This window comes from Triticum aestivum, chromosome 5A (assembly GCF_018294505.1).
Source record: "Triticum aestivum cultivar Chinese Spring chromosome 5A, IWGSC CS RefSeq v2.1, whole genome shotgun sequence".
Taxonomy (NCBI): domain Eukaryota; kingdom Viridiplantae; phylum Streptophyta; class Magnoliopsida; order Poales; family Poaceae; genus Triticum; species Triticum aestivum.
Genome location: NC_057806.1, coordinates 38,361,886 through 38,372,048, shown reverse-complemented (window position 1 = coordinate 38,372,048; position 10,163 = coordinate 38,361,886). Strand labels below are relative to the sequence as shown.

Sequence of the window (10,163 nt, the reverse complement as noted above, 5' to 3'; positions counted from 1 at the left end):
GGAAGCATATATACCTAGATTGCCTGTGAAGTATATGGCGAAGATTTATACATGCAAGCAGAAAATAAAACAAATGTCTTTAGGTATATACAAAATAAATTGTCTTCATAGAAGGTGCATGTCTTATATATCCCAAAAAAGTATGGAAGTGTTTGGTAGTGTTTCCCTGCTACTAATTATTGTCAATCCTTATGAGGAACGATCCATGGACCAGGTGCGAGGAGTAGATTGCGCAGGGCGGCCCTTACGCCAACTTGATGAGATTATAGTTTCTAAATTTTTAAACATCCCCCTGCATTGGTACACTTCAATGACAGGTGTGTCGTGTAGTGGCCGAGCTAATCGCCTCAAGATTGACAACTTTCGGACGTGGTATGACCAAGTGGACAATGCAACAACTATCAATAAGAGCGGAAGAAGTATAAGAGGCGGCAGGGGTGTGGTGCTGTGTTGAAATATATGACGTCACATTTGGAAGTCTTGAGATATGATTATTGAGTTAAGGGCATGCAAGATTTTTTTTCCCGTTGCAAAGCACATGCATATGTGCTAGTTGTATTTATGTTTTTAAGAAAGCTCTTTCAAATTCTAAATTAGTTGTACCTGATACTGATGTTTGCATTTTTCTGGATTTATTGTAGGCCACCCAGCGATATGCATTTAATGGAAGGAGTTGTTCCGTTGATTATGAAGGCGTATGTGACAAACTTCGTCATTTGTACTGTGTTTAAAAAAGGACGCCGATAAGTCCCGGATTTGACCATGGCATATCGAACGAATTTTGTGGCGATTTATAATTTTATCATTTCCGAAAGAAAAAAAAAGCTCTTCCAAATTTGAATTCGTTCCCCGTGTGGACAAACAAAAGGAAAGGAATCACTCCCATTGGTCACGCGGGCCCACCAAACCCGCGGTCCCACATGTCATGCCCACACACCACACCCAAACCCAGGTCCAACCCAAGTCCTGACCGGGTGTATAAACCCCGACCACCAAACCCTAGCCTTCCCCCTCTTTGATGCTCTTCGTCCCGCGCCAGGTAGCACTCGCCTCCCTACCCTCCGCCCCCGCCGCCGCCGCCATGGCCAAGGAGGAGGCCAAGAAGGAGAAGAAGAGCAAGAGCAAGGGGGCCGCCACCAAGGCCTCCCCCGGCCCCGACCCGCGGGTCCTCGCCGCCGTCGCCGCCTTCCTCGAGTCCAGCGGCCTCCCCCGCACGCTCGCCGCCCTCCTGTCCGAGGCCAACCTCGAGGTACGCCACGCCACCTCTCTCTCTCCCAGACGCATCCGCGTGTATTGACATTTCGGGTGGACGGTTATTAAGTCTCGAAAGCTGTGAATTGGCTGCTTCTAGGGAGATGCTTGGAGGTCGTCGCCGGTGAACCTGGAGGACGTGGTCTCCAAGTTGTTGGAATCAAGGTACCTCTGTCACGAGAGAGTCTTGATTGTTGTTAAATTGCTTCTGCTGGTGAGCCATATGCTCCCCTGGAAACTGGAATTGCTGATTCTTAATGCAATTTTGGTTGTTGTGTGCAGCACTTCTGCTCCAGGAGCTGACATTACCGCGAGCAATGAGCAAGGTAGCTACATCTTTGTTTGTTATTATGAGTTGTCCTGGTTTGGCGTAGACCCTGTATTCCCTTTTGATTGGTGCTCACCTGAATTTGTTGATGCAGAGAAAACAGATGATGCCGTAGCAGAAGAGAAAGGCGTGGGCAAGAAAAAGAAGAACAAGAAAGGCGGTGCCGAAGCTCACGAGTCCGAGAGTAAGGCAAGTGAGCCCTCTGCCCCTGAAAAGCCCAGCGAGAAGGCGGATGATGAGACCAAAGAAAAGAAACGGAAGAAGAAGAAGGATAGCTCATCGGTGGGGGGTGATGGCGAGGCAAATGCAGTAGTGAAGACTGATGATCAGAAGACTGATGGCAAGAAAAAGAAAAGCAAGAAACAGGAGAATGATGAGGATGTTGAAGCTAGGCTGGAAAAGGTGGAATTAGCAGTAAAAGCCAAGTTTGAGGCGGCTGGGAAACTCAAGGATCATGACAAGAAATCTGGAGAGGATGAACCTAAGACTCAGAATGACGAGGCTAATGAGAACGGTTTGAGTGATGGTGCTCCTCTGGATAAGGGGAAGAAAAAGAAGAAGAGTAAATCAACTTCAGAGACCTCAGATAAGATTGATGCAGGAACTGCACCTGCCGAGGCAGAGGTGAAATCTAATGGTGCCAGTGAAAATAATAATGCTGTGGGAGAAGGGAAAGATGTCAATGAGAAGAAAAGTAAAAAGAAGAAAAAGAAGTCAGGTTCTGAAGAAAATGTTCAGGTAGAAGATAAACAAGTTGCAGGGAAAGATTCAGCTCCCAAACCAGATGATGAAAACAAGACTGCCATGGACATTGAGAACGGACAAGATGGAAAGGCTTCAGCTGATGATGCAGTTGTTAGCAAGAAGAGGAAACTGGAAGAAGTTGAAGGAAGCAAACCCCCTGCCAAAGAAGATATCACTGCCACCGAAGATGATGTGAAGGAGCCCAGCACTGCATCGAAATCAAATAAACGGCAGAAACTTTCTGAGGTATGATGTTTGCTGCCTCTCCAATTGCGTATGATGTTCAATATCTCTCCAATTTCTTCTAGAATTGCTTGTTTGTCACGTTACAGTTAATCACCCTGACAGTTGAAAGTCTCGACAATATTTTCTGGTAGCTTCTTACATTCTGTTACATGAAGCCTTATTTAGTCTTCTTATATACGTATTATGTAGTTCATTGTATCTATTAATATTATCATACTAAGTCTGTACATATTTGTGTTATTATTCGTATATATATATTGCTAATACCTAAAGTACTTACTATTATTGTTGTTGTTCCTGTTACTATTATTATTGCTGTTATTATTTTGTACTAAGAAAATATGTTAGGCTGTTGTGACCACTGACCGGTGGTACTTGCTATGATAATTTCTAGGGCTTTTCGGATATGCTGACCTCTAAGTCTTGATAATTATCTTTTACTTGATGTTCTCAAGATAAAGCTTGAATAAGCATTCTGAGAGTTGGCAAGATCTTGATTATCCATGTCTTGTTCATTCACTGCAGCCTAAAATTGCATTCCAACGGGTAAAGACTGAAGATATTAAATTTGCTGATGAAAGACTACAAGATAATTCATATTGGGCCAAGGTACCTACTGTTGGAAGATATACTCTCTGAGGTTTATTGATCATAAGCTTGTAGCAATTCGAGCATTTCTCAATGATGCTAAACTTGCTTGGTTGATCTGTACTTATCTCCTCACAGGGTGGCGCCGACTCTGGGTACGGTGCAAAGGCACAGGAAATTCTTGGACAAGTTAGAGGAAGGTTGAAGACTTGCTCTTGTTTTCTTCGTCTTTTGCTGAATTCCGTACCGCTGAACATGTTTTCATGATTTGTGTTCAAATTTTTTTGCAGGGATTTTAGGCACGAGAAGACCAAGAAGAAGCGCGGAACCTACAAGGGTGGGTTCATTGATCTACAAACCCACTCGATTAAGTTTAACAATTCAGATGACGAGTAATCGCGTCATTTGTTCGAGCCGTGCGACATTTCCCATTCTTGCCCTCGTTACTCGGTCAGTCTTGCTGAACGGAAGAAGTGAAGGCATGCCTGCTTTGCAGAGAAGAAGCAAAAACATTGAATTGTTGTATCCTGCCCTTTTTGTTATGCTGCATGCTCTGTTAAGTCATCAGAATTTTGTAATGGACTCGGTGAGACGTACATTTTGGCTATCCCAATGGGAAATGAAATATTACTACTCCCTCCGTTCACTTATGTAAGACCTTTTAGAGATTTAAGACAGCACCTAAAACAGTTCAATTTCAGCTGTCCTAAACGACTTACAAAAGTGAACAGAGGAAGTACATAGTAAGTATCGTTTTACTCGCTGCCTTGTCTCTAGCTGCACCTGTCCCTGGTTTGCCGCACTCTTTTACATCACAGAAATTGCAAAGCTGTCTGTTTCAACTTTCAACTAAGGCTGTTTTTTAAGAATATCTGTTCTATTTTTATTTTATATCTTGAAAGGAAGAGCAGGATATAATTTTTCAATCTAACAAGAGGGTATACTTTTTTTTAGCTTACAAGAGGATTTTTTAGAAAAGAATTACAAGAGGATATAATTCAGCATCATGTATAGCAACTAGGTCAGGCGTGATCAGTTGGATTTGCGATTTTGGCTATGCTAATGCGAAATGAAATATTATATTTCCGATAGCGCCCAAAACAACGTGAAAAGGCACATCTTTAACAATCATTGATCGCGATTGCCCACAGGCAGCCGCGGCGGTTTACTGCAAGACTGTTTGGTGACGCAATTTGCCACGCCTAAGCTGAGGCGTTAGCCACACCTGTGGCAAGAAGAGTGGCGGCTAAAACAAGTGCCACACTTTTGGCGAAAATTTCCAATGCAAAAGCCTCTTCGAGCTATGGCGAGCCGAACCTTCCTAAGCAACCATACGTTTGCGTAGCAAGTTGTGGCACACCACACCTTTGGTGTGCCTAGCTAAGGCTGGCAACCAAACAACCCCTGCGCCACTCTCCTCCTGCTCCCATTACCGCTGCCCCTTCCCCTCCCGCTCAGCAGCGACTTCGGTGTGTCGGGATCCACGACTACATCCCCCTTTTGAGTCTGACTTGTCCCTATCCACTCCCCCGCCCGCCTCACTTTTCGTTACGCGCAGCTGCACCCTGTTGGCCTCTGACGATGACATCATCACCCGCTCACCACAGGTCGGAGCCGAGCGAGGGGGTGGGAGGGGGAATGACACAGAGCGACCGACACCGGAGGTATATTTGGAGAACGCGAAAAATTTGTAACCACCAACGTGTAAAGCTTCTTATAAAAATGAACGGAAGGAGTAGCACTTTATTTGTGGCACATCTGGGCTACACATCTCCCCCATTAACCGTTAGTACTGACTGCACCCTTTCTACTACTTGAAGAAAATGCAAAGCTCTCTGTCCCCGATTTACTGTTAATACAGAGTACCACTCTTTTATATCACAGAAAATGCGAAGCTATCTGTTTGAAGTGAGGTTATTAATTTTCAAAAAGAATACACTATATATTTTTATTTAATTTGAAAGGCAAAAGCAGGATTTTTTTTTCAGGATGGTTACTTAAGGATATTATGGAGCATCATGTATTAGCTTTTTTTTAGAACAACATCATGTACACAGTATTAGCTTTTTTTTAGCAGACATCATGTTTTTTCCTTTTTTTTTGAGAAACAGCAGACATCATGTATCTTATAAAAATGAACGGAGGGAGTAGCACTTTATTTGTGGCACAACTCGGAAATTCAATTTGGCTCCCAGGCCCAAAATTAATTTTCGAAACGCCACAAAAATCAAGACAAAAATTTTATGTGTTGTTAGTCACATCCAAATACTACCTGCAAAATTTGAGGCAAAAAAGTTAACCATTTTGGCCTGCGCAACAAAAAAATGAACATCAAATGTTGCCCCCCAAAATTTATTTTTTTCACCAACGAAACACTACTGCTCCGTTTCGTATGAAAATTGTCAAGCATGCTTGCAAAACTAACACTAACATCCACAAAAAAATAAGATTTTTTTGAAAACAATCACTTTTTTTTTCACGTTACTGTTTGCATGTGCTCCCGGGAGCCAAAACGCCCCTCCCTGCACAACTGGGCTACACATCTCCCCGATTAACCATTTTTTGCAAAAATAATTCAGATTTACTTCACCGGAAGTACATAGCACCTCAAGCATAATAAAAATTACATCGAGATTTTAAGACCATCGAATGACCACTATTGACTGCACCCTTTCTACTACTTGAAGAAAATGCAAAGCTCTATGTCCCTGAGTTACTGTTAGTACATACCACTATTCTTTTATATCATAGAAAATGCGAAGCTATCAGTTTGAAGTGAGGTTATTAATTTTCAAAACGAATACATTATATTTTTTTATTTAATTTGAAAGGCAAAAGCAGGATTTTTTTCAGGATGGTTACTTAAGGATATTATGGAGCATCATGTATTAGTTTTTTTAGAACAACATCATGTATCATAGTGTTAGCCTTTTAGCTGACATCATGGTTTTTCTTTTTTCTTTTTGAGAAACAACAGACATCATGTACATTAGCTACACTAGCTGGATGAGCAGCTGGGCCAGGCCATGAAGGCATCACAAGGTTGCTTCGGTGTACTAGGTGGGCTGGGCCTTGGGCCTAAGTTGGTCCTCCATTTGCTTAGCCTGCCCATTGCCCAGTACAGCACGCGCACAGAGGGCCCAGTCCACACAAAGGGTCAAAGCTGCAGTCTCCACACAGAGACAGAGGGAGAAGAAGCAGAAACAGAGCTGATTGCTGTCAAGAGAGTGCCTCTTGTCTGTTGCCTGCCATGATGACCACAGCAACATTGGAGCAAACCCCATGGCAATGATGGTGGTAATGATGATGGTTACATCAGCATCCATCTTTGAACAGCCTGACCCAGTTCAAATGCAGTCAAGATAAACTTGAGCTGCTGCTGGTCCAGTCCAGTCCAGTCCAGTGCCCCACTCACTCACTCAATCCATGGCGGTCAAGATCCTCCCAGACCAAAGCCAGGCAGGAGGAGATGTGCCGCTGCAGCAACCTATGCTAGCATCCCACTGTGGCTAACAGTGGCTAGCACACACAACCTGTGAGTGAGGCTGTGGCCTAGCCTATGGAAACCTAAGACAGGTCACCTCCATGGCGCCTTGTAGTGACATGCTGCGTGCACTGTGGCCATGCCCATGCCTGGTCTGGCCCCTGGAAGAATGGCCTTCTCTGCTTGTGCATGCATGCATGTGTGCAAGCTTGCTTACAAAATCTGGACTCAATGCAGAGAAAGCTTTTCTTTCGGATTTCATGGAGGTTTCTCTCTCCACCTACCTCCTCTTGGAGTCTTGGTTTTTGTACATGTTTTGTGAAGATTACTCATGCCATCATGTCGAAGATCAAAGGAGCTGAAAGACCAGAGAGCAGAGAGTCTTCACGCATCCTGATGAAGATGCTCTACGGTGCTGTTTGGATTGTGACTATCTTTACAATATATTGCCATATGATTTTTGCCACACTTGACTTAGTTGAGTTGCTCAAATTGTTAGCCACACTTTGGCTTGCCTAAGGGAATCTTGCCACACTTTTTGTGTCTATGACATGTGGGGTTCACAGCTCATAAAATAATCCTTGCCTTAGGTGTGGCTAGAACCAAACACCTACCTAACTTGGTCAAATTTGCCTAAGGTTAAGCGTGGCAAAGTGTGGCAAAGTGTGGCTGGAAACCAAACCATCCTGGCCCGTGAGTGCACCCATGTCTTTCCCCCTGTCAGGGATCTCCTCTGGGTTTCACAAAAGAAAGAAAGACCTTTTTTTCTTCTCTGATCTGATTGGACTCATCCTATGCCTCCTCGTCTACATATGCTGCTGCCAGTTCCATGCATATATCTATCTGAATTGAGTACAAATATTAAATCATAAATAAAACATTTCCAAGCGGCGCGTGCAGCTGCACACGTACTGCACGCACAGCTTTTCTTTAATTCTCTACCAATACCATTCAGGCGGCACTGCAAGAAACAAAGAATCCATTGAAACTCCTCTCAAGAACTGTTTGCAACAATGCAGAGAAAGAAAATAGGTGTGATGATTAATCCATTCAAAACCCTGAAGAACTGTTTGGTCCTCTGACCCGGCGACTTGTACCTCACAAAACTCTCAAGAACTGCTGCCGCTGCAGCTGGCCTGTACCTCACACATCGCCATAACTGCCCGCATGCCACAACAGTACAGCACGAGGAGGAGACGAGAGACTTCACCTGCTGCAAGCAAGCATGCAAAGACTGCTGGCTACTATAGCTAGCTAGATTGAGTGGGGTTTCCAACATGTACGTACGTACGTACTACTACAAATGCAGACGTACACCTTTTGCAGATCTCTTTCCCTTGGATTGCAAGCAAGCCAAAGCCAGTGGTGACCTGCCACAGGGCCATTCATCTGCTGATACTGTACAGAACTATGCCCCAAAAGTCATGATCGCCTCTGCTGCCATTCAAATGCTGGCATAAAAGGGCACACCTAACGTATTTAGGGCATGGACACTTTGGAATGATTAGCGTTCTTAAAAGCATAGCACCCCAGGCTCTAAATGATTTACTAGTCCCTCCATGGTGCCATTGTGCCATGGCAGAAGAAGAAGCATTATGTTGACTAGCAGCAGCACTAGTTGGGGTATGGATGTCCTCCAATTTGAACCAAGCAGGTTTGGCGCCAAAGTCCATCCCAGGAGACAAGTTGGAATTTCCCATGGCACCTACTGTTGAAACTTATCATCCTTGGGGCAAGCACTCCAATTTCACATGAATATTTGCAGGATGGTGACATCAAGCATTGGGCAATGTGGCCTAAAAAAGCCCAACAGACAGTAACAACTGTAAGGGCTAATTAAACTACACTACATGGGTGAGGCTAACCAGAAGGAACAGGACAAGAAACCACAGGAGTGTGCCACCTTATATTAATATATATTGTTAAAAAAAGGTTTGGTTAGTAACAGAAATGGGTTTGATGGACATAGACTAATGTTGTGTGTTTTTATTAGGGAAACTGATAATGTTGTGTGGGGAGGAGGACATGAGCTGATGGCTTTGCTAAGCCCAAGAGGAAAAGGTGAGGCTAACCTGTGGTTTTGTGTCCTCTTAGGAGGAGCAAATCAGTTAACAAAGCAGGCTTTGTGTGGGGGTTTGGGCTTTGGAGTCTTCTCTCCCTCGCTTTTCTTTGTGGCTTTATCTTTGGGGTGTGCATGGGGTCTGGTGCTGGATAGGGTGGGCATGCAGTAGGGTAGAGGGGATTTTACTACAAACATATGAAATAATTCACATGTCTCTTAGAAAATTTGAAATGGTGTGTAAATATCAGCTCCTTGAAACTCCAAGTTAAGGATTTCCACAAGCCAAATACCTCTGAAATTACAACAACTTAAGAAATGTTGTTGACTCATGCAGTTGCAAGCTAATGCCATTTTCTGCATTTGCACCATCTTGAAAAATAAACTTCAATAGATAATTCATACTATAATATATTTCTGAATTTAACAAATAGAAGGATTTTTTTGAACATGTAAATATGAATGTGAATGTGTAGAGAGTAGTACTTTTTTCAAGATAAATTAATCAACGATTTTACACTGCCAATTCTATTGTTGATAAAAGATGTCGTTGGTAAGAGGCACGGTGGGCCGTAGACTAGAGGGGGTTTTAGTAAGCAATTGAAATAATGAAATGCGTTCATGTTGTCGACTTGCAAGCCAATGCCATTTTCTGCATTTGCGCTGTCTTGAAAAATAAAACTTCAACAGATAATTTGTACTATAATATATTTATGAATTTTTAAAATAAAAGGGATTTTTAATATGTATATATCGGTGTGAATGTGTAAAGAGTAGTATTCCGTAAGGATAAATTAGTCAACAATTTTCAGACCGCCGATTCAGATGGTAATAAAAGATACGTATCATTGATGAAAACTAAGAGCAACTCTAGCAGAGTCGCCTTATGACCCAAATTGTCTTGATAATTGTCAATGTGGGGTTTGGGCCCAAAATGACACTTTAGCAAAGTTGTCATATGCCTCTTGGTCGTCACAGTTTATGAGGCTCCCTCAAAAATGGGCTTGCAGCCTCCATATTTGGAGGTTGTGGAGGTCCACTATAGAGCTCGCTCCAAACCCATCTGTCAGCACAGGAGGAAAGTTTCAGCTTCTCCATCCTCGCATTGCGTGCGAGATTTGAAGCAGCCCGACCTCACACTCACCATCGGCAATGGGCACCGACCTTGCTCCCTCGTCTTCCCATGGCAGCTAATCGGGTGGCTACCATGTGACATCATCTCCTGGCTTGCGTGTGAACAAGCTTGGAGGAGCCGTGTGGGGAGCCGGGAGGCGTGTGAGCAGGCCACTGCAACATTCTCCCTGGAGGATGCACCCTTTGACCGCCCGTCGGCAGCCACCTTCCGCCTCCCCACATGACTCCTTAATGGCGCGTGCGTCGGCCTATAAAAGGCCAGTGCCCACCGTTCTATCATTTTAATACTCTCTTTGGCGCCTCTCATTCTCATCTCGATCGCCTCCAAT

At 43.8% G+C, this 10,163-nt stretch overlaps 1 protein-coding gene across 1 annotated transcript; it reads left to right on the top strand.

Moving 5' to 3' along the window:
- Positions 1 to 982: 982 nt before the first annotated feature.
- LOC123102172 (suppressor protein SRP40) lies at positions 983 to 3,807 on the top strand. Its single transcript, XM_044523476.1, has 7 exons — positions 983 to 1,249; positions 1,352 to 1,416; positions 1,534 to 1,577; positions 1,674 to 2,569; positions 3,095 to 3,178; positions 3,296 to 3,357; positions 3,448 to 3,807. Exons 1-7 carry the CDS (start codon positions 1,019 to 1,021, stop codon positions 3,551 to 3,553), a joined length of 1,488 nt encoding a protein of 495 aa, XP_044379411.1. The 5' UTR covers positions 983 to 1,018; the 3' UTR covers positions 3,554 to 3,807.
- The last annotated feature ends 6,356 nt before the right edge of the window (positions 3,808 to 10,163 follow it).